Source organism: Ruditapes philippinarum, unplaced genomic scaffold, assembly GCF_026571515.1.
Source record: "Ruditapes philippinarum isolate M1 unplaced genomic scaffold, ASM2657151v2 ctg1832_1_1_1_1, whole genome shotgun sequence".
Classification (NCBI taxonomy): domain Eukaryota; kingdom Metazoa; phylum Mollusca; class Bivalvia; order Venerida; family Veneridae; genus Ruditapes; species Ruditapes philippinarum.
Window position 1 is genome coordinate 83,729 of NW_026853788.1, and position 25,821 is coordinate 109,549.

Genomic DNA, 25,821 nt, shown 5'->3' on the forward strand with positions numbered 1-25,821 from the left:
AGAATTACATCTACCTCCCTTGGATTCTCTTCAAACATGTCCATTATGTTGTTTGTTGTCAATGAAATTATAAGTCATATTTTCACCCCCATTGTAAAATTGCAAAAAATACACACACCATTACAAAAGCTTAGTATTTTGGAAAAAAACAATGAAAATATACCAGCACAAAAATATCTAATAGTATTGATAGCACACCTTTGGATTGGAGAACAAAATGTTTTCAATTTTAACTACAAGAATTCATTAAGAGATTCAGATATGTATAAACATTCACAATCTCCGTGATGTTTAACATCTAAAATTTACTACTGTATAACCTTTGATAAAGTCTGGTTGTCACACTAAACTGAAAAACAGGCTGGCCTGGCTTTAATTCTGGTGGCATAGGTGTGTTACTGTTCTCATCTGCACCAGGGTCTTTCAAATAGAAGACTATAAAATCTATTTGAAAGACCCTGTTTGCACTCAAAGAGTTGAACTGTCTAACTATTGAAATATATTGTATATATATATATATATACATTGTAAAAGATGTTATACTGATGTAAAGAGCAGTGAGAAGAAAAAAAGCTTGTTTTCTTCTTGCACACAATATAAAAAACAATTCTTAAAAGTCTTCAAATATTTAACATTGGTCCTTCTAACAGACTACCAGTATATTTCTGTTACATTACCATATATCGTCACAACTTATAAAGATTATTGCCATATAGTTACATTTTGTACAAAACTGTATGGAATTAGGATACTAACACTGGGGAACAAATACATGTATAACAACACAAGACCATGTACATGGCACTTTGGTGTGAAACCAGGATTTCAGATCCATTTTGTACTGTCATTGCTGTGTAACTGCACACATTGTGATGTTTATTATATACATGTGTTAACATCAACCATCTGTCTCCATATTTAATGACTATCCATTGCATTTAGATATTTCTGCTGAACAATCTTTGGAATTACTTTTTGTCTGAAAAAAAAAAGAAAAAGAAAATATAATCAATAGCATTAAAACATTTTTCAGTTCATGTGTGTCATCAATAATTAGTACATGACTGTATTGTCATTAATTTAAAGTGGATTATTAATGAAAGCAATAAATTTCAATTATCATAATACATATTATACAAATATCACATGACTGACAGGGAGATAGTGGGGTGATAAAGTTTATTGTCAACGCAGGATCTGTATATTGTGGGTTATATGCCAGTTGAAAAGTTGTTTATGTACCTGTTGACTTACAACAACCTTTATAGATATTCATATACAGATATTCTTCTTATTTACATTTAAATCGAATGGTTTCAGGTGATCTTTCATGTGAAACAGAATATCATAAGAGTGGTTGAAAAAGTAGACACTTATTTTAGAATGAACCTGACACAATTACTTTTAAAGATTTTATTTTCATTGTTAATTTTTAGCTTCTTTGGCTTACATGTACATGAGACTAGAACTTTTTTTATATTACTATATAAGAGGACCATCTAAGGATCGCTCCATTGAAGTTTGGTCAAAATCTAACAATTAGTTTGGAAGAAGATACTATTTAATGAAATTGTGGATAACAACAAGCAAAAGACAAAACTAAATTTTCAGCACTTTGTTCCCAAGTAAACTTAGTGTGCAAATAAATTAACAATTTAGTTTATACAGAATTTAGTTTGATTTGATTGTTATGTAAAATGTTAACTTATAGACACTTTCTCGAATTAATAAACAGTTTAAGAAGTTATACATACCTAAGAGGTATTAAAATAAAGATGAGAACAGGGAAAAACATTTTCAGGTATGGATATGGTGCAAAGCCAAATGCACACAATACAGCAAGCTGGATTAACTGTAGTAGTGTGAAGAAATGCATCATTCGTTGTGGAACCCTCCGGATATAGTGGTTTGGTGGATAAGCACTCTGTAAAATAACAATTCTCATATTTATATTTAATGTATAGAAAATTTTGATAATATATTTTTTGTTGTAACAATGTATATGTTTTTTTTTTTTCCTCTATGATTGCGTTGAGAAGTACAAAGAACCCAACAAAGGTAAATGTTGGACCATTTTTAATCTCCTTTCATATAAAAATATATTCTTTGCTCTGTAAATGCTATACTTAAACTGGTTCAACGTTTGAAATTAAGTTGGAAGACATTATGTTGTCGTATACTTTGTTTTTAAAACAAAGATACAAAGGGCAATAACTCCTGTTTTATCCTAAAGTAAAATAATTGAAAGTAGCAAAAATGCATATTTTGAAATGTTCAGATGATAATTTCATGTTTTGAAATGTTCAAATGATAAATTAATGTTTTGAAAATTTCAAATGATAATTAAACAATACTGGAACCTGTTCTGTTATGAGCAGCATAATTCTCTCAAACAGCTGGTTCCCGGTGAGTGCTGTGACAGCTATATACAAGAATAGTCCATAGAGAACTGGTGTCGGAATATAAGATAACACTGGCAATATAAGCAGTGATAATCCAATCATAACATTGGAGAATATTGATGTCAGACGTGTTTCTCTCACTCTCACAATGCTGAAATATCATAAAGACATCATTTTATTACACTAATTCATTAAAAGAATAAAACAATAAAAGCAATATGAACAATTTTCCTGCTTTAGCTGTAGACCAGTTGACCAAAAACAAAGTGACAAGCTATTTGAAAGTAGAGGTTGACGAGATAGAATGTAAGCCAGCAAAAAAGTATCTCTTGATTAAACAATTTTGGTAATTTGTCTGACTAGCAATTACTTCACCGTTTTTAACCCTTACCACTCTAAATTTGTAAAATGGACTGCATCAACCCATTGTAGTGTTAAGAAATTTAAATAGTCAAATACATACGAGTATACTGATCTGTTGTTATATTTGTGTATCACAATAGCTACACTTTTGCTTACTGTATGTTAAGGGGCGCTAAAATATTGTAGGGTAATGAGAAATTTGTCAGACAAACTTCAAAAAGGTGAATAATTATTCAAGTATTGGTAGGTCGACAACAAACCAAAAAAATTGCTTATAAAACTTTAGTTCTACTTGGAACAAAAAATATAACACAAACCCATTACTTATGTAACTTTAGTTCTACTTGAAAACACCAAAACAATTATACATGAACAAACAAACACACTACTTATTTAACCTTAGTACTACTTATAGAACTAATAACAATGCTTATATAAATTTAGTCCTAACCACAAAACATAAACATGAATTTAACTGTCTGAAGTCTATCTGAAATATAATTATATTCTTTAAGTTCTACTTTCCACATAAGACCCACGTGTTTAACTAATTTACAAAGTACTAGTCTACTGAATGTCATCTAAAACGAGGACAGAAGAATACACAACATCTATGTGATTCAAAATCAGACAATTTTAACAGTTTGATGAATAAAGGGAAACAACTCCAGATAAAAAAACTATTTACATTGAATAGATATGTCCTTGATCAACACGTTCCTCTACATCAGCGAGGGCTCTCACGTGTAACGGTGAGTGAGGTAGAGCAGCGTGCACCCAGGGAAATGCAAATATTGACAGCACACCATTGATTAGCCCAATAACAAATAGATCCCAGTGATATGCTGTACCCTTCTTCATCCTGAAATAAAATGTTAACTATTAATTTACATTCATATAAAAGTAAAATTTACAATTTAAAAATCAAATTTAGATAACAAATTATTAAACAAATAAAATAATGAACAAGTGTAACTACCAACAAGATTAATGACAAAGTGTAACTACAAAAAAGTAAGAATGTGCAAGTTTAAATGATGAACAAGTAAAATATTGAACTTGTTAATCTTTGAGAAAAGTTAAACAATGAACAAGTTAAATTTCAAACAAATTATGTTATTGTTCATTGAACTTTAAAGGCAAAACAAAAAAGCTATAAGAGCCAAGTTTGCAGTGACAATATTACAATACTTGCGACAATAGTACACTACTTACATTAAAGCAAAAAGAATTTTAACAAATTGAGAAATATTTTGAATTTACAAGCCATTATGCTTAAAGTTCTTACTTGTTTTGTGGAGCATTTACTAGAGCGGCAGAAATATTTTGATCCATGAAGAAGAGTAGTGAGAGACAGAAGCCTAGTCCCATACCACCGAATACAGCACCGACTGATAGGCTATGTAGAGGAACTATAGTAAATATATTATCTTCACGCTTAGAGTCAAACCCTTTACCCACTGTAAATATACAATATATATAATACTGTAAATAAATGTTATTCAAAAAGAAAAATTCATGGTTCTAAATGAATGCACATATTAAATGTCATAACTTGATGTTCTGTAGATTACTGAAAATTAATTGCAATTTATAAATATATCTTGATAATTTTACAGTAAAAATATCAAATAATTATAATTTCAATGTGGTGAAACTATATTTGAATGCAGAACATTACCAATTATCATTAGAAATGGATGTAAATTTTATACTCTACATTAAAAATGTAGATGATAATTGCAAGCAAAGTTTAATCATAGCAAATATTTTAAGCTACACGAACAATGTAAGGTCATATCAAAACTTCCCTGCTTCACTGGTGGAGAAAAACTTCCAAGTACTGGAGATAGAACCATCAAGTCAAATGAAAAGATCCAAAGATTTTTGTTAAATTTGAACCAACACGTACACAAGGCAAGTGTTTGAAGTCAAGAACCTCCATTACTCAACCACAAGGTCCAAATATAATGGGCATTACTATGTCATTATGACATGCACTGCTACACTTATTGACATGAAATAATACAACACAAGAGAATCTAATAATTGTTCATCAATATGCTAATTCAGCAGACAATTTTACTAATATTATTTATGGATAAAAAGGAAGAATTCAAAGAAACCACACGTAGCTAATATTATTTATATATTAAAGCAGAATATAACTTACTATTAACATCATCAAAGGCAAACACACCAATCAAACTGACAATAATAACAGCCACAGGTAGAGAATAATCGGCCAATAACTCTCTCTTACCAGGATTCAAATATGGCCTGAAATATAAAATACATGTTGATTAACAATTTAATGTTATAGATTAGTTGGATTATATCAAAAGAGAGAAAACCCATGTTTTGTTAAACCAAACAATATCACAAACAATACCATGGCAAGAAACAAAATAAGAAAAGATTTTAGTTCCATTCTGTAGCAAGTTTCCAACTAGAGTTTTAATTACACAAAGATAAAATGACTGAGTCACTCCAAGAATGGCATTGACACTTTGAGTGAGCTAACATTTGTTAAATAAATCACATATTTTAACAGATCCAAAGTTCAGATCAAAATTTATTTCAGATATGAATTCTTACTGATTTCAACTGACCAAGAAATAATAATACTATTAGGCTAAACTACCAATAATAGCATTTAATCTTCTATTTTTCTACCATACAAAACAACCCCAGATACAAATGTGGCAATGATTCCTGTTTCAAAATCTGACATCTATCACGATTTATGTAAGTTTGTGATATGCCCTTTTTTTTTTTTTATGCGTTTATTTAAGGTCGCCGCCGGAAAGCCCATATGGGCGACCGTACACTCAAGTCAGGCCATCATAGAGCGTCCCGCCGAGATTTTTTTCGTCGATTTTTTTCAGCTTTTATTGGTGGAGGAAGACCCCAGGTGCCCCTCCGGGCATTATTTCAGGCACGAGCGGGCACCCGGGTAGAACCACCGACCTTCCGTAAGCCAGCTGGATGGCTTCCTCACATGAAAGATTTCGACCCAAGTGAGGATCGAACCTACAGCGGTGAGGGACCAGTGATCTCAAGTCAGCGATATGCCCTTACGTTTTTGTAAAGTTATAAAGTGTGACACCGAGCCAGAGTGTTCCCAGTAGTAGTAGGAGATACAGTAAACTGACATCACGTTCACACTCTCGTATCGGTGTTGTCACATTGTTCATCGTGTTTTCTAGAGCAACTTGTGAACTGTTATAATTCTCCCCACACTCTGGAATGTTGTAATGTTCACCAAAATCTGAAACAATACACATGTTTACACATTTATAATTATCATGTATCTATATACATGTATACATAATTATTTGATTAAATAAGTACAGTTTTACACTTGAATAAAGTGTAATTATAAGTAAATGAAATATGTGTTTGCACAAGTGTATCTCTTGTAATAACAGTATCTTTTTAAGTGTTCTCCTTTGTTTTTTTAAACAATCTAAGAGCTGGTATTCCTGATGAAAATACCAAATTATCAATATATTTCAACGAACAAAAGCCTAGATTATGTCCAATTTTCTAAATTCAAAAAGGGCCATAATTTTGTGCATAATTCTGTCAAAATCAATGTTTAAGTTATTGCCCTTAGACAGTGACCTTCTATTATGCTCTCAAATAAGTGTGTGAAGTTTCAATCCATTTCCTTTATTAGTTTTTTAGTGATAACAACTTGCACGGAAAAGCTTTACCAAAGTGTGACGCCAACAACCGGGTGAGTACAATAGCTCTCTCCTTACTCTAGGAATAGTCAAGTCTAATTGCTCATAAAATAACATTATTATAACTAGAGTAATCATACATACTATGTACAGTATTTTTGATAGCATCTATTGTGAAAGCTATGGATATAAACAAGGCAAATATCTCCTCTGATGACCTGAAAGGTAAGATTATAATGCTGATAAACTAATGACATATCACATCATCTCTATATCTTATAGCTTTATAATTAACCCTCAATTAAGATCAGCTACATTAAATACAATATAAATATTGCAAGTTTGATCATTTCATATGAGCCGCGTCACGACAAAACCAACATAGTATGTTTGCAACCAGTATGGATCCAGACCAGCCTGCGCATCCGCGTAGTCTGATCAGGATCCATGCTGTTCGCTATCAGTTTCTCTACTTGTTATAGGGTTTGTAAGCGAACAGCATGGATCCTGATCAGACTGCGCGGATGCGCAGGCTGGTCTGGATCCATGCTGGTCGCAAACCCATTATGTTGGTTTTGTCGTGACGCGGCTCATATAGACTTCAAGTAAACAAGTCTAGACAAAATTTATAACGAGAGCCTGTGGACAGCTTCCAACAGTCTAATGTAAGTCAATGAACTTAATTAAGATTCATTCTATCACCAGAAATCATAAAGCCATAAAATGTCAATAAAATCAAAATTGTCATTAGTGGCAAATTCTATATGTGTTATATAGAGAAATTCATAATGGTTATATCACATAGTAAACAACCAATGTCATGAGGTAAAATTATATGTTCAATCAAATTTTTACCAATTTTCATATTTAGAAATTGAACCAAATACAAACAGCATAAATTTTCATATCTATGAGATAACTCTCAGTTCATGCCAAAAAATAAATATTGCTAGTTTCTTCCCTTTGACTGGATGCTTACATTTATGTATGTGTTACATCTAACAAAATTCTATTGTAGCAACTGTTATGTCCTAACAAAAATTATCTGTGTTTTACTTATTAAAGGGTATAAAGCTACATCTAATAAAATATTTGAAATTAAATAAAAATTTCATTAACATTAAGATAAACAAGAAATAAGTAAGATCTTACCTTGTTGACCATTTCATAACATCACTGAGATCAAATGCGGAGTATAAGAAGAGAAAGAAGGTATTCCACAAACCAACGCAACAAAACATCGCCTGAAAGTCCAGGTCAAAATCCTCACATATACTGTATATAACTGAAATAAACATATCCGTCACATGATTATATCCAACTTATGATGAAATCATTAATGATATATTTAACATCAAATCATTATATTTCATACATGTGAAATTCTTTCCATGATTAAGTGGGAGATATCTCTTCAAAAGGAGGGAGATTTTAGAATTTACAACAAAGAATGAAGTTCTGACATTAAAAAGAGGACAATTTCTTAAAATTTGTGAAAATACCCCTTAATTTTAAGAAAAATCTTTGAAAATATGGCTGCAGAAAGTGGGAGTCTCCCGCTAAAAATGGGAGAGTTCACATGTATGATATTTTCCTATCATAGTGTAGTTTTTTTGTTTGTTAAAGATTCCTGTACCTTTGTACTAATTTTTGTTTCAGGGCTCTTTTCCTTCTTTAAGTGGAGCCTTTAACATCCCCCCCCCCCCCCCCAAAAAAAAAAATTCTTGGAAAAAAATTATGCTATTTTGCTCTTTTATTCAAATTACATTAAGCTTTTTCTCTTCTTTTGCAATATTGTTTTTCCTAAAAATTTACCCTGCCCCTACTGAACAAGCCCAGTTAAAAAGGGTCTGAAATTCTATGATGTACTAGTAAATGGAATTTTAACAAATGAAAGATCTCTCTAACCAGAATACAGGATCAACATAGAATATATGTGATTTATATGGTAGATCAATAAACTTTTTTAAAGTACACCAGAGGCATACTGTTCAACACAGCAAGTGTTTAATTTTGGCATATCAAGAATTTTCTTTTGGTATACCATCAGCATACTTCTTTTTTGCATACTTATTGTCAACTTTTGGCATATCAAATACCTACTGTCAGAAGTCTTGGTATACCAAGACCTTACTTTAGGCTTTCAATGGATGCACATTTGCTAAATTAAAGGTCTTTTTTTTTACAGTACCTATCTAAACAAGCAATTATCATAGTATTGCAAGCAATCCATAAGTCCCCTACCGGTAAGAGCCCAAGCAACATTCTGAAGGGCCATTGGCCATTCACTTATGTTTCTATTTTAAGTAAATTTGTTGAAAAAGTTCTTTAAAAGTGATCACAGTGAACAGACAGACAGAAGGACACTCTAAAGTTATTTTTTAAACATCCCCGTTATCAAAATATAACATTTTAAAAGCAAAATTTAAAAAACAAGAGCGATCAGTAATCACATGTGTCGCCTTATGATGGCCAATTTCATGTTGGGACAAAGTTTGTGACAGACGGACAGACTGTCAGTGCACAACTAGACTTGGTACTGATCATTCCTGTAAAGTTTGGATAAAATTGCACCAGTAGTTTATGAGGAGAAGGCCGGACAAGCTTTTGCGTATTTGGCAACACACAGAAAAAACACCTTTTTATCAAAGGGCCATAACTCGGCCAAAAATCATTCAACCGGAAAACCCGTGCAATATGTGCAAGGACTTGAGCTACAGATCAATCCTGTAAAGTTTCATTGAAATTGCTTAAGTGGTATAAGAGAAGTAGTCCGGACAAACTTTAAAAATAACAAGAGGGCCATGATGGCCCTGAGGTCGCTCACCTGTATATAGCCCCCCCCCCCCAGCCCAATTTTTACCCAAGGGCTTTTATTTGTTTATTTGAACAGACTTGGTAGACACCAATAAGAAGATGTTTCATGCAAAACATCTAAGTTCTAGCTCATTGGGTTTTTTAAAAGAAGATTTTTTAAGTTTTTACTATACACATAGAGTAAAAAACAATGACACCCCTCGGGCAGGGCCAGTTTTGACCCCTGGGCTTTTATTTGAACAAACTTTGTAGATATTTACTTAAAGATGTTGCATGCTTAATATCTAAACTCTAGTTATTTGGGTTTTTTCAAAGAAGATTTTTAAGTTTTTGCTATGTATATAAGGAAAATCAATGACCCCGGGGCGGGGCCAGTTTTGACCCCAGGGCTTTTATTTGAACATACTTGGTAGACACCCATTAGAACATGTCTCATGCTAAATATCTTAGCTCTAGCTCTTTGGGTTCTTTAAAAGAAGATTTTATAAGTTTTTACTATATGCATATAAGGAAAATCAATGACCCCTGGGGAGGGGCCAATTTGGACCCCAGGGGTTTTATTTGAACAAACTTGGTAGACATTCACTAGAAGATGTTTCATGCCAAATATATAAGCTTTAGCTCTTACAGTTCTTTAAAAGAAGATTTTTTAAGTTTTTACTATATGCATATAGGGAAAATCAATGACCCCCTGGGGCGGGGCCAATTTTGACCCCAGGGCTTTTATTTGAACAAACTTTGGTAGACATTTACTAGAAGATGTTTTATGCCAAATATCTAAGCTCTAGCTCTTACGGTTCTTTAAAAGAAGATTTTTTAAGTTTAAACTATATGCATATAGGGAAAATCAATTACCCCCCAGGGCGGGGCCAATTTTGACCCCAGGGCTTTTATTTGAACAAACTTGGTAGACATTCACTAGAAGATGTTTCATGCCAAATATCTAAGCTCTAGCTCTTTGGGTTCTTTAAAAGAAGATTTTTTTAAGTATACTTTATGCATATAGGGAAAATCAATGACCCCCTGGGCGGGGCCAATTTTTGACCCCAGGGCTTTTATTTGAACAAACTTGGTAGACATTCACTAGAAGATGTTTCATGCCAAATATCTAAGCTCTAGCTCTTACAGTTCTTTAAAGGAAGATTTTTTAAGTGTTTACTATATGCATATAGGGAAAATCAATGACCCCCCGGGGCGGGGCCAATTTTGACCCCAGGGCTTTTATTTGAACAAACTTGGTAGACACTCACTAGAAGATGTTCCATGCCAAAAATCTTAGCTCTAGCTCTTACAGTTCTTTAAAAGAAGATCTTTTAAGTTTTTACTATATGCATATAGGGAAAATCAATGACCCCCGGGGGCGGGCCAATTTTGACCCAGGGCTTTTATTTGAACAAACTTGGTAGACACTCATTAGAAGATGTTTCATGCCAAATATCTAAGCTCTAGCTCTTTAGGGTTGTTTAAAAGAAGATATTTAAAGATTTTTCTTTCGGTTGCCATGGCAACCAGAGTTCTGCATGGAATTAAATTCTTTGAACAATTTTTAAAGGTGACCACCAAAGGAACATTCCTGTGAAGTTTGGATGAAATTGGCTCAGTGGTTTATGAGGAGATGTCATTTAAAGCAAAAGTTTACGGACGGACGACGGACGACGGACGGACGACGGATGGACGGACGGACGGACGCCGGACGAAAAGCGATCACAAAAGCTCACCCTGTCACTTTGTGACAGGTGAGCTAAAAATTATTAAAGGGCCATAACTCTGACAAAAATCATTGAACCGGAAAATGCTGATAATATGCACAACAACCCTTGGTACTGATCATTCCTGTAAAGTTTAGATGAAATTGGCACCAGTAGTTTATGAGGAGTAGTCCGGACAAGCTTTTGTGTATCTGGCAACACACAGAAAAATACACCTTTTTTATCAAAGGGCCATAACTCGGCCAAAAATCATTCAACCGGAAAAACCCTTGCAATATGCGCAAGGACTTGAGCTACAGATCAATCCTGTAAAGTTTCATTGAAATTGCTTAAGTGGTATAAGAGAAGTAGTCCGGACAAACTTTTAAATTAAAAATTATTAAAGGGCCATAACTCTGCCAAAAATCATTGAACCGGAAAATGCTGACAATATGCACAACTAGACTTGGTACTGATCATTCCTGTAAAGTTTGGATGAAATTGCACCAGTAGTTTATGAGGAGTAGTCCGAACAAGTTTGGTGACGGACAGACGGACAGACAGATGACGGAGAAGTGATCCCTATATGTCGCCACTACTCCGTAGAGGCGACACAAAAAGGAGATAATGATGTCATACATGATGTGAGTGTAACAAAGAACAATTAGAAATGAAGGTATGAATATTGAATATTTATTTTGAAATTGAAGTAAATGAAAGTTAAAAGAACAAATAGGAAAAATTAAAAGTTTAAGGAGGAGATAATTCTGGAAATATGGATGCTAGATTTATAAACCTTGTCATATTATAATGATGTGGGAGTTTGAAGAAAATTCTATCATGATTGAAGAAGTTGGAGTAAAAATTACCAATTTCTCAAAAAAAAGTCTAAGTTCAAAAGGGGCATAATTCTGGAAATAGTCTTGCTAGAGTATTGAACACTCACAAATGTTGAGTGATAATAAGAAACATTTATTTGAAGTTTGAAGTAGATACGTTCAGAAAAAAAGAAGTTATCAGAAATCTTGAAATTCAGTCTATTTGTTGCCATGGCAACCAGAATTTTCAACACAGGAAGATAAGAAAAGGATGTGCATAATTTCCATACTGCCATCTACCCATATGTTAAGTTTCATAAAAATATTTTCAATACTTTTTGCGTTATTACTGGATCCAGGTTATGTGTAAAATCTGCCATATTTTCAGTCTATTTGTTGCCATAGCAACCAGAATTTTCAGCATAGGAAAAAAAGAAAAAGACGTGCATAATCTCCATACTGCCATCTATCCATATATCAAGTTTCATAAAAATATTTTCAGTACTTTTTGCGTTATCGCGGGATCCAGGTTATGTGTAAAATTTGCCATATTTTCAGTCTATTTGTTGCCATAGCAACCAGAATTTTCAACATAGGAAGAAAAGAAAAAGACGTGCATAATCTCCATACTGCCATCTATCCATATACCAAGTTTCATTAAAATATTTTCAGTACTTTTTGTGTTATCGCGGGATCCAGTTTTGTGGACGGACGGACTGACGGACGGACAGACAGACGGACAGAGGGTAAACCTAAAGTCCCCTCCGGTAAACCGGTAGGGGACTAATAAACATTTAATATTTAATTTGAGCCTATGTTAGGTATAGCAAGATCTTACTTTTGGTATATAGTGCCAGTGGTGCAGTGGTAAGAAGTACAATCTGTGGTGTTCCACCAAACAAAGCAAATGCCAGACCTCCAATAGCCTGTGAGTACAACACCTTCTCTACATCTGTAAACAATCACTCATTTTACTTTCTTCAGTTTCTATACTTAAATCAAGTATTTACATATCTCTAAGAAAGAATCAAGTGTTTTTGACAGGTTATCACACAGAATTTGGCACAGCATCCCTAGCAGGAATTTTTATAAAAGTTTTAAAGTATTAAATTAAAATGTATAACCATATGTAGAGTACTTTTAAACCATAAAGTTCTGTAAAAAATCCATTTGAGAAACTTACAGGTGCTGTAACAAATGTTTCATTTTACACAAAGGGTAAAGGTAAATAAACTTCATCATTATAACAGATATTTTAGAATGAGACAGACATTCCTTATCAAGTTTACATCTAGAGAACAATTAAAATACAAAATTGTAAAAGATATTTAAGATATACATACTGAGAGAGCCATATGTATTTTCACTGTTCAATACACCAAATGCAATAGAAGGCATAAGGCAGGCAAAATACAAGAAGAACGTTGTAGATAGAGTCTTTTGAATAGTCTTTGGTCCAAAAATACCTGAAATATAAATATTTATCATAATCATACATTTCTTTACAGTAATTTATTAAAATTGCCTATAATTATACCCCTAGAGCAAGACCCATCCACACATTAGTTTTGTTAATTTGGGTGTGGGAGGGGTGGGGGAAGGGAGTGTGACTTGCACTGCCACCACATGGAAACATTTAGGAGCATATGTCATTTACTGTCCTTGCAGGGCGAGCTTTCCATTTGATATTTCAAATGTCCCTACTATTCCCCATTACCCCACTACTGGGGGAATCAGGATAATGATTAAATGACTATTAGATAGTTCCATTTTCAAAGTAGAGAGAGTTCATAAAGTAAATTCAACAAAGAAAGCTACATGTAAAATAAAGTTAATGTTCAATAGATTGCATTTATAAATCTAATCACATTGAATTTATACATTCTGATCAAACAGATCTGGTTATCATGAGTTCAACTGAGAATGGGCAATAATCTAAACATTCATGTAAATCACCAATCTCCCTCATGGCTATGTACTCAAGTAAAATAATTGCAGTTATAAATGGCCACTGTGATTAGCAGATAAAAGAGACAACTTTACCAGAGGACAATAAATCTGCAATCTGTATCTTTTTCTATCTGATTAAACTACACAAACAATCTTTAAAGGTAATGATATTTGTAAAAGCCTGCAAAAAAATATTTAAAGTTGATACCCCACCGAGTCACATTTCTGTTTAATCATGTTTTGATTAAGAAAATTTTAATGTGTAAAAATAAAACAAACCGCTTTATCTGAAACATTGGCTTTTACTTAAGGCACATTTAGACAAAAAACACTGTCACTACATGTAGTTTTGACATGATACTGTAAGTGAAGGGTTAAAGTAATAGAGAGTGTTCATTGCAGGAAGCTGTGAAATATGGTATAACCAGACTGTCTTATATTTGTATTATCTATGAAAATCAATTATATCAATCTGAACATGTCTGTTAAAGTATGGTTTCTACATATAATCACTATACTCAAGTAATATCAAGGAAAATAAGAAAAACTGCCATCAAAATTGCAGTTACTGAGATACTTAACATGAAATATTTCCTGCTGTTAAATTACACCTTCAACTTTTGCCCTGTTATTAAAGGACAAAAAGCAATCTTACAATCTAAAGATGAACCAATTATCTGCTATTAACAGACAAATTGCTAGTGGAATCAAGTGCCAGACTTTCTACTTAAATAATTTCTTATATTTGTGTTGGTCTTCATACTGCTATTTTGTCAATGTCTATTTATGTGTGTATCTTATAAAGATAAAATTAGCATCAGTTTTAATGCTTACTGTTACATTTGTGGCATTTTTTCAACTGATGATATATCATAGACAAGTCTTTGTGTATCTTATATACTTTAAATATTTCATATTTTAACTAATTGGATGTATACATACATTTTGTATTGTATTTATAATACTGTGCATTGGTAATGATGACTTTCAATACATTTGTATATAAACCTGATGTAACAGTATCATGCCATTCTTGTTCCAGCATAGACAATTCAGAGACTGGTTTGTACTTTATATGCTTCGATATATAGACAGGAGAACTATAAATCACAGTACACTAAGTCAGTGACTGTGATCTCAGATTTCTTCATTATAACTGCCTGCTCATATATCTATGGGACGGCAATAAAAACATGAATATAGATGACTTATGGTCATAGGGAGAATAATAATAAATGATTTATGTTTGATATTATTTCTCAGTTATTATTTGTTATACAGTATGGGATGGCTGGCTGGGATATTGAGATTCCCACACAGACAATAACAAACAATATTAGTACACTCAAGTTACTGCTAATATACTTACTAGCAGCAATAATCACTAGCCTTACCCTTAAACTGCTGAAATCATAAAATGGATCTGACCTGTTTTAAATTTGGAACAGTCCATTCTAAGTTTTAGGGATTTTCAATAATAAAATATAAAAAGTTTTGCTACCAACAGTATAGAGCCTGGTCAGACTGCACAGATGCGCTAGCTTATATGGCTCTATACTGTCACCTTTGGTTCAAGCAGGTTAAAGGTTACTCCACCAGTACAATGCCAGGTTGACAAGCAAATCCATGCCGTCTGACCAGGTTCTCTAATGATGACTTTTCAATCACTTTATTTTGAAATTTAAGTTTCTTAAACATGTAACAGATAGTTCCCAATTCAAAGTTGAAACATTTTAATTTATGAGTACAGCCTGGTAAGGATCTGGAACATACCTGTAAATTAATAGGGGAGAAAATATGTGATCAAACTAGGAGCTCAGTACGGAGACCTGCTTAACAGTATTCTGTAAGTCTCTGGTTCAAATCCTTTGTCAGATTGCTCAACTTGTACATAATGTAATAGATATAGTTCTATATTTAACTAGACCTATCACTGAAGGTAATTAATACCCCCATCAGCAACTTTGACTTTTAGAAAAATAAATGGTCTGAAGAAAAATATGAACTCAACCTATAGTAAATGAAGTATCAACTGTGCACAAAAAATTATTTCAATTAATTGCAATACCAACCGTGGTCCTTATATAAGCTTGTTTTACACCAAGTTTGATTACAATATCTCATTCCTAACTCTATTTATTGTCCAGAAACCATTTTTCTATTTTTAGTAATGGTAACCTTGATCCCAGGGGGTCCAAATGCAATACAAATTAGGGTCTCCACATAAGGTTGCTTAATTTAACCAAATTTGATCACAATACCTCATTCCAAACTCTAGTTATCTTCGGGAAACCATGATGTGGACCGATTGACGGACAGACAGACCAACAAGCTGACTCTTATATACCCCCCTAAACTTTGTTTGTGGGAGTATAATAACAAATATAACATTTCTGTGTTATAACTAGAACAGTGTAAATAATTTAACCTACCATCTTTATAATCAGACCAGTAAAATGGCACTCTTCTCTTCAGGTCATCAATTATCCCTGTCATGAATTTACAGCACTTTTTCTCCTGTTCATATAAAATAAAACATGATTTATATTAGCATGTAGCATGTGTTTCATGTTAAATTCAATCAATTAACTTCTGAGAATTCTATCAGTGTAAGAATGATTTTTTTTTGGTTAAGATGCAACTAAAAAAGTTTTCTTTAAAAAGTACAATAAGGCAGAATTAATATCCCTGCAATTTCAAATCAATTTGTGTTTATGACATCAAGCAGAGAACTTAACACTGTGTTCATTCCTTCTCAATTTTGTTTTGTTTTGGTTGGGTTTTACATCTCACTACCACAGTAGAGGTCATATAGCTACTTTCCAGGTTTATGGTGGTGGACCTCAGGAGTACTCAAATGGTAAACAATTATCATCCATGTCACAATACTCAAAAGTAAATAAATGAAATTTTACTGCTCCTTGTGCATCACAAATAAGCTTAAATCCAAATAATGAAATTCTATTGAGAGTAAAGAGAGTGACATGAATTTTATGTCACAAAACTTTTAATATAACAATTTATATCATAAACTTGACCATGCCTAGATAAACAATCAACATGACAATAGTTTGCTGTAAGGAAATTATGTTAAAATTTCTTGAATTTTGAAAATTAAGTGATCAATGCAAGAAGCGCCGCAATCCGACGAAAACCAATTTTTCAACGACCAAGTTTTGATGTGACAGCAATCAATAAGTCAAAGTGCAATGAAGTTATTGAGTAGAAGCTGAAAATTCTATTGTAAGCTAATGACCTTGAACTTGTTCCAAGATATCTAAGTGGCAATCCAAAGCTGCCACTCAGCAAGTTTGGTGTCAAAAGGTGAAAAACTAAATACATTAACCTTGATCACAGACACCTGGGTAGCAATCCCAAGCTGCCTCTTGATATTAGCTACCCATTCATCAAGTTTGGTGTCAATAGGCCAAAGCAAACTAAAGTTATTGAGCAGAAACTGAATTTCTATTTTTAGTAACAGTGACCTTGACCTTGATCACAGACACCTGGGTAGCAATCCCAAGCTGCCTCTTGATATAAGCCACCCGTACACCAAGTTTGGAGTCAATAGGCCAAAGCAAACTCAAGTTATTGAGCAAAAAACTGAATTTCTATTTTTAGTAATAGTGACCTTGACCTTGATCACAGACACCTGTGTAGCAATCCCAAGCTGCCTCTTGATATAAGCTATCCATACACCAAGTTTGGTGTCAATAGGCCAAAGCAAACTCAAGTTATTGAGCGGAAATGGAATTTCTATTTTTAGTAACAGTGACCTTGACCTTGATCACATACACCTGGGTAGCAATCCCAAGCAGCCTCTTGATATAAGCTATCCATACACCAAGTTTGGTGTCAATAGGCCAAAGCAAACTCAAGTTATTGAGCGGAAACTGAATTTCTATTTTTAGTAACAGTGACCTTGACCTTGATCACAGACACCTGGGTAGCAATCCCAAGCTGCCTCTTGATATAAGCTATCCATACACCAAGTTTGATGTCAATAGGCCAAAGCAAACTCAAGTTATTGAGCGGAAACTGAATTTCTATTTTTAGTAACAGTGACCTTGACCTTGGGATAGATTTTTAAATTGATCATTATGTAATATTCCAACTGTTTTGAAGGAGCTGTATGTAGAACAACAACATGACAATAGTTTGCTGTTAGATAAAACAATAGACAACATATAATTAGAGACTGAGATAATTAAAGTATCAATTCTATTATCAACTACTTCAAAGCAAGTCTGTTACATCAAACAAGTAAAAGTCAATAAATCAAATTAATTTCATTGCTTTCCCCAATTTATTAAAGTGTTGCATTATGGAATAAAGAATAGATAAAGAATTTCAACTCCTGAAAAGAGGCCATTTGAATTGGTGCCAAAATGAGATAGAAAAAAATACCCCAACAACATATTGTTTTAAGTTTAACAAATTTCAAAAAGTGATAGTATTTACATAATAAGTGCTTCCAGCTAAATATTGATAGCAGTAAAAACTAGTTAATTATCTTTGATGTTTCCACAATTTAAACTGTTTGATGTTTTCACTTATATTGTACTTAATATTGGACAACTTTATAGATGCTTAAGATAAAAGTTCTAAAAAAACCAAAATGATTGTAATGTGCTTCCAGCAACACATGATAGTGCTTTAACTGTTTATATCGTACATTCTAACATGCTTCACATAACAGACAGGGTAGTAGAGTGCAATATTTAGAAATAATATGAGCCGCGTGATGACAAAACCAAGTTATGGTTTGGAAGCATATAAAAACACCTCGACCCGGGCCCGGACCACGGCTATAGCATATTTTAAAAGGGGTTTGGTAAGAAACCGGCCTTGGCCGGGACAGGGTTGGAACTTCGAAAAACCCTTTTTTTTGTGGTTTTTTCATGACGCGGCCAATTTTTTCCTTTTCGCTTTAAAACACTGGGATTTTTGATATAGAATTTGACTACATAAAAAAATATTTCTAGCAGGACACTAAGCATGGGAATTGACCAAATATAGTATATTTCTATCAGGCTGTATTACCAGCATAGCTGGATACCCACAGTTAATTAACATGTAATCAAGTAATGTTAATGGTTCGGCCGTGGGTATCTGATGAAGTGTTACTTGGTATATTACAATTTACTTGTATGCATAAATAAGAAAACAAGAATATCATTACAATGACGGACACCTATTAATGTCATTTTGACAAAGCAACAAAAATCGTCATACTGTAAGGAAAAGTAAGCTTTTTTTTTTAGCTTTTGTGACCTTGACCGACCTGAGACCCTGCCTAATTGTAGAGATGGAAAGTACAAGAACACCAAACATTTAAAACATCAGTCAATAAATGAAGGTGCTTATGATAAGAAACAGTAATGAGTAAGGAGAATGGAAGAAAGGGAAATGGGAAGAACTAACTCGGTCCTCCAAAATATTTCAGGCAGCTTAATAATGAAGAACAGATGACATAGAAATGAATTAACAATAATAGTAGAGCATATTCTAGAACCTCTCCCTGGGGCAAGTATATACAGAAATCCTGGATTTATAGGACAATAGAATCTTAAGTTATTCGATGGATTTAAAAAAGGTGGCTGTTTTCATTTACCTTTTCATTGTTAAATGTTGGAGGTTTTTCATCAGCTTGATGCATTCTTTCCATCATAGCATTTGTGTTGTCAGCAAGAACTTTCTTAAAATCTTCTTCTGTGTGACATTCCAGGAGCTGAGTTCTGTGTTCAACATCAGAAAATATCGTAGAAAATGTTCTACCTGTTTCCAAATCATTCTTTGTGCTTTTCTAGAGAAAATAAGACAGGGAAATAATTATTAAATCTGTTATGTCTTGAGTACTTCATCAATAATCATGTTTCTTACTTTAATACATGCTAAAGAAATGGAGAAAGGGGGATAAACGTGGCAGTGTGGCTTAAGTGTCTGCTTCAGAACCTAAAGGGTTGATGGTTACAGATTTTCTATTGTTATGACCATATTTTTCCCAATGAAATAGTTATTAAGCAATGGTCAATACCAGCTTCAAGAACTTGTTTCAGAATCAGGCTCAAATACATATTAATGTGAAATAAGCAAGTTCAAAGGCAATCAACTCCATGGTCTCTGGGTTGAGAGGCAGACATTGTAATCACTTGGCCACTGCTCCCTCAATTCTTATATTTGACATATCTATATCTTATTAATCTATGCTCACAGACAAGGCCCAGCAGAAATACATACCTCCTTGGTTGGTGTAAGGATCAGTATAACAAAGTAAACTTCTTGACTGGATGGTCCGAAGTTAGCAGGATGTCGAAGTCTTGCAATGCCAACATGTCTTGTATTGATAGATGGCACACTTGCACTGAAATATTACAACATTTAATTTCAATTGTTTGTGTGATATAAATTATCACCACATTGTAAACATCCTTAACCCATAACATGCTCCAACTGAAAGTGATAACCCTTTGCCACCAATATATAGCCAGGCTAGCCCGCACATCCATGCAGTATAACACTTTGAAGGACTTCAAGTAAAAGTCCATCATACAAATTTATCCCAGAAAAAGTAGAGTTGGGCACTATCAGGGCTACATCCATATTTCCTTATATGACATCAGTCCTGATTAGTTTTAGTTAGTTTTAGGGTATTCTCAGAGTCTTCATTGCATTTGAGCTTAAATAAAATGTTAACATTAAAATTCTTAAATAAAACTGTGATCTTATATCTGTGTGTAAAGTCATTATGTATAGTAAGGTCAAACATATTTTCTATTTTAAAGTGACATTATGTCCATCCAAGGGTACGTAGTGTGCAAACAGGTGAAAGTCAAAATGAGTTTTCCTTTTGTGATCATTCCTTTCAGTTTTATAGTTAAATTTGCATAGAAGATAAATAACTCACAGGATCCAAGGAAAGTTTTGTAAATTTCTACCGGATTTAACTTGTGATGTTCAATTTTATAAAAGAGTGGGGCAGTCTTTTTATATTTAAGATAGATTTATATTTTATCCTAACAATTTTTCGGTATCAACTGTTGGTCAGTCACCGTTAAAACAGTCAATCTTTTGTAATATATTGTCAATTCAGCTCAACTTGATAATGGAAATATGAGCATTATGTCACTTTTTTACAGTATTACAATATTCCCTTACATTATTTAAATATACCTGGCCAGCCTCAGTTGCAAGCAAAATATTTAACATGCTACTGCAGAATCTACCACATTTTAATTTTGTCAAGCCATTATAAAAATTACTTCTGAAATTTTAATGGGTAATTCAGAATTTATAAGAGCACTGCCTGGTTTAATATCTCAAATATACAGTAAAAACAACAACAGTGCACCTTTCTCAACTAGTACAAAAACCACATGCTCCAGTATAATTATAGATTCAAGTTGTCAAGATATTTCTAAGCATTCACTTCACTTATTTCTCTCTCTACGGGAAGTTTCTGTAAATAAATCAAAGTGAGTTGTTGATAATTTATAGAAAAAATTGGAACGTCTATTTTGGGTTCCTAGAATTGATATCTGAAGTTGTTAATCAGTTCTAGTTGCGAATTATCAGAAATCAAGTGCCAAAAATACAGTAAGATACATTTGTACCACATGGTATCACAGGAGGTTGATTTTTTTTCTGGTTCCTTTGCTAAAAACTATTTCTCTGAAACTTCTGATAACAACAAAAACAGTAAACTCAAAATTAAGTGCTTAAATTTTTTTTATTTATACAACAACTTGCTTACACTTTCATAAATTTTCTAATTTCACAAAGGGAAATAATTCAGTAAAAATCCATGCCAGCAACATGGATCTGGGTGAACAGCATAAAGTTACCATCCTCAATAATGCATGAAGCTTTTAGTAAATATACCTACAGAGCTAAATACGAAAGAACTTGCTTGAAACATTCATATAGCAGTAAGCTCGACTTTTCTCGGTGCTTGATAGTAAAACAAGAGCTCAATAATGTAGTTCAAAAGTCAAATCTCATATTAGAGGTATGGGCTTGGGCAGTGACCTTACAAGCTCTCAAAAAAGTGTGTAATTTCAACTTTCAAGCAAAAACTTAATCAAAATATGACACCGATACCTGGTTGAGTTCAATAGCTTTCTCTACTCTTTGAATGTTGGCATTAAAACTTAAGCAAGCATTTTCTTAGCTTCTGGGCTTCAAACTTCAGATTTATTGACTTAAGTCATTGACCTACAATTCTGACCAGGAATATATACATGTATTTGTTAGTTTTGAGTACTACATTTGAAAATTAATCCTTCACAACATAATTGAGCCGCATCACGACAAAACCATCATAGTGCGTTTGCGACCAGCATGGATCCAGACCAGCCTGCGCATCCGCTGTTCGCTTACCAACTCTATTACAAGTAGAGAAACTGACAGCGAACAGCATGGATCCTGATCAGACTGCGCAGATGTGCAGACTGGTCTGGATCCATGCTGGTTGCAAATGCACTATGTTGGTTTTGTTGTGACGCGGCTCATATATGTATTACATAGACAATGGTACAAGTAGGGAAGCAAGTAGTGTCGACATCTTCTATCACTCTATAATGTAGAAGCAACCATTTTCAGTAAATACATCTATCTGCCACAGTAACAGTTTCTAACAAATTCCATTCATACCAAACATTAATCTTTGACATCTTCTTTCTATCTTTTTTGGCATCCAATTAAGATTTTTTTCAAAACTTTGTGTTTTTTACCTGTACTACTTGAATTGAAATGAAATAAGCATGATATTGTATTGAATGAAACTATTATCTATAGATATGCAGACTGTTCTGGCTCTATACTGGTGGCAATCACTTTCAGCTCCAGCAGGGCATGACAATGATATTTGACAATATAAAACAAAAAAAAACTACATAAATCATGTCAGAAATATATCAGGGGATATATTTCTTCTTTAATGTTCAATTGGATCCATAAGAAATAACATTGAACATTACACAAATAAAACATTTCCTCAAATAATATCCCATGATCTTGCCAAAGTAAAAATCTAAATTCAATTTCACAAAAAGGTTCATTATTCCAGAAAATATCTGAAATATGACATTGATTCAATATAATATTCTATTCTCTCCTAGCTCCGGCAGAAACATGTCTGTTGAAATTCAATTGTCTAAATAGATAAACTGATAAACCAGAAGAAATCAAATTGTCTAAGACAAATAAATTGATTTAGATTGCTAAATACTGGTGAATCATAGGGATAATACATTAAACAGAGGGTACCAGGCTTGAAGTCAAATCATTACATTTTCGTTACCTTTACCTGCTAAATTTCTTAAATGACCTTGTCCTGTATCCATGTTTGGCAACTGGGACCATCATCAATTTTCAGGATATTAACATGAAAATTCAAAGTCTGCCAACAATGAAGAGCCTGGTCGGACTGGACGGAATGTTAGGCTATCTGCCCAGTTTGACCCGGCCTCAATCTGTAGACTATACTGGAAGCTATGGCTTATCACTTATTGTTTGCTAATTAGGCTAAATCCCTTCACATCTGAACAGACTCTACATGTACACTGTCGACTGATCAACATTAAATTTTCGTCATGATCTCCCAAAACTTGAAAATGGACAGTCCCAAGCTGGGGAGCTGGGCAAGTTTATTTAAGAAATTCAGCAGGTAAAAATATCATACACATTACACATTTGTATTTGAAACAAAAACCGTTGATGTCAGAATCAATTCTTCAGCAGTTTGAATTAAATGAACAAAAAATTATACAGGGAAATGTTGAAATGCTGCAGAAGCAAATATTTTCCTGCTATCATAAATTTTCCACAACAAAAATAAAGCATTTTTCCAGATCATTAACTATGTTAATGCAACAATGCATTTGAAAATAACAACAAATTGATGCACCCATTCACTTTTAACTTAACAGGTAATTTTCTTTATTGTCAGTGAAACATTGTAACACCATACATTCTCTAATAAAAGTCTCTACCCTAATAACAGCACCCCCTTCTTTGATGACAAAAAAGATGATTGTGTAGCGGTTTATTATAAATCCAAGGAAATTAGGATTTTTTTTTTTTCAATTACTATAATTCAGCAAAAACTTACACAAAAACAGTTAACATACTTATAATTTTGATGATATTTATCATCTTTTGTACTTTAATTAATTCCCTTTTGGAAAATGTATCGCATCCCTAGAAAATTTACAGTAGGTTAGTGTTTTTACAATGTTTTTTTTTATGGCATATTTCTCCACTGTTAATAATTGAGACAGATGCACAAATTGTAAGTGAACTAATTAAAAGAACTTACATTGCACATATCCAACTCTGGTCATAGTCAAAGCCGCCACCTTCTGATATACTGGTACACTGTAAGGTTCGAGTCAATTGATGTACTGAAAATATATAACATCTTAAACTGAAATAAACGGTAAAGTTCCGGTCAAATTATGTACTGAAAATATAAAATATCTTTTACTATAAAATTATAGGTCAACGGATGTACGGTGTAAAAATACATAGAAAATATTGCATGAATGTACTATTTTTTAATGGGTTGTATCACTGGAGTTCATTGTGTAAAGTTGTATTCTAACAAACCCGTAGGGTGATAGGGAATACAATTTTATGTAATCAACAAGAGCCATACAATACATTAGAATAGCACGTTCACCTAATTTTCCTTTATCATATACCTTCTGTAAAATATGTAACATAAATTTGAATGAAATAAAATGAAATATTTACTTCCCTTTGATAGACTTCGCACCTTTTAATTGTTATTATTTTTATGACATATGTCTGAATATGCCAGACATCATGCAGGGCACAAAATTCTACCTAACATTTACAAGTTATAGATTTTGAAACAAAAACACAATCCAAACTAAAATTACAGAAGTCTCATTTCATTTACCATTTTTTGACAGACCTTGATGTTCTGCATGATCCAGAAACATGTAAATGTACGAATGCAATAAACATATTAAAGCAGTCCATCATTCTATTTGATATCAATATACATGTATATCATAACTAGTTCAAACTACTGAATACAATGTTTTGAATATGGAAACGGTATTTCTGCAGCCAAAAATGAATACATTTTCACAAAAAAACTTAAAGGTATATAATAAAATATATTATATTATAATAATCCAGGCAACGAATGTTCTGAAAATAAAAAATATTGTATACTGAAAGTAACATAAGACTAGAATATTTTATTATTTGTTGGGTAAATTCAAGAAATACAAACACAGATGACTTTGTCTCCCCAACACTTATAGAGGTATATTGCAGACTTTCCAGCTTTCCTGATGGTGGTAAGTCTAAGGTCAGGTGCCCATTTTGGCACAACACAAGATTGCATTTGGTGATTTCTTGCCTTGTGCAATCCTGGTATAGCAAAATACATCAATCTCTGGTCAATTGAAGATCTTGATATTGAGTTTCTAAAAATAGGTTCCTGTGTTCCTTACACAATTTGTACAATTTATAACTTGTAATTTATCATGTATAAAAAATGTTTATAAATAAGATACTGTTTTCTTAATTCAAGACCCTCTTATTACTCTTTAATGCTGGTTTTAAATAATTACCAGCCAATATGATATACTAGAAAACATTCTTAAATGATGATGATTGCTTTAAATATGATTCTTCTTTAAAATAAAAGAATAAAAAACCTAACAACAATGGACAGAAGTAAATTATATAAAGAATCTGGAAAAAAACAGGGACACTTCTGCAAAAAGTGTTGAAATATTAAAATCCTGTCAACATGTGAATAGAATTTAATGATGATCATTTTGTGAAGGTTTGACTGTAATTGCTTTATAAATGTATCAGGATTTGAGAATTGTTTGTGCCCAGCCACCCACACAACTACATTCACCATTTCTAATAACTGGAGTTTTTAATTTGACAACTTGGTTAAAAAGCTACATTATAAAGTACATTCAAAACAAGTATATTCTGCAGTCTTTCGTTTAAATTTAATGCAGTTAATAACTGGTATACGACAAGTTAATTGTACAACAATTGCTTGATGTCTAAAATAACCCTGAAACAGCAGGAGTGGGCA

The 25,821-nt window shown here is 33.0% G+C and overlaps 1 protein-coding gene across 1 annotated transcript in view; it reads right to left on the minus strand.

Annotated features, from left to right (window-relative positions):
- Nucleotides 1-519: 519 nt before the first annotated feature.
- Nucleotides 520-25,821, minus strand: part of LOC132737880 (solute carrier family 4 member 11-like) — a 44,279-nt gene continuing 18,977 nt past the window's right edge. Inside the window, exons 5-19 of the mRNA XM_060725252.1 lie at nucleotides 24,046-24,130; nucleotides 19,968-20,091; nucleotides 19,342-19,533; nucleotides 16,160-16,244; nucleotides 13,121-13,243; nucleotides 12,616-12,729; nucleotides 7,607-7,739; nucleotides 6,599-6,672; nucleotides 5,847-6,036; nucleotides 4,939-5,045; nucleotides 4,054-4,225; nucleotides 3,454-3,627; nucleotides 2,361-2,553; nucleotides 1,755-1,924; nucleotides 520-979 (exon numbers count right to left, since the gene is read on the minus strand). Of these exons, the coding sequence (XP_060581235.1) occupies nucleotides 919-979; nucleotides 1,755-1,924; nucleotides 2,361-2,553; nucleotides 3,454-3,627; nucleotides 4,054-4,225; nucleotides 4,939-5,045; nucleotides 5,847-6,036; nucleotides 6,599-6,672; nucleotides 7,607-7,739; nucleotides 12,616-12,729; nucleotides 13,121-13,243; nucleotides 16,160-16,244; nucleotides 19,342-19,533; nucleotides 19,968-20,091; nucleotides 24,046-24,130 (1,997 nt within the window). The 3' untranslated portion in view covers nucleotides 520-918. The remainder of the gene's footprint in view (nucleotides 980-1,754; nucleotides 1,925-2,360; nucleotides 2,554-3,453; nucleotides 3,628-4,053; nucleotides 4,226-4,938; nucleotides 5,046-5,846; nucleotides 6,037-6,598; nucleotides 6,673-7,606; nucleotides 7,740-12,615; nucleotides 12,730-13,120; nucleotides 13,244-16,159; nucleotides 16,245-19,341; nucleotides 19,534-19,967; nucleotides 20,092-24,045; nucleotides 24,131-25,821) is intronic.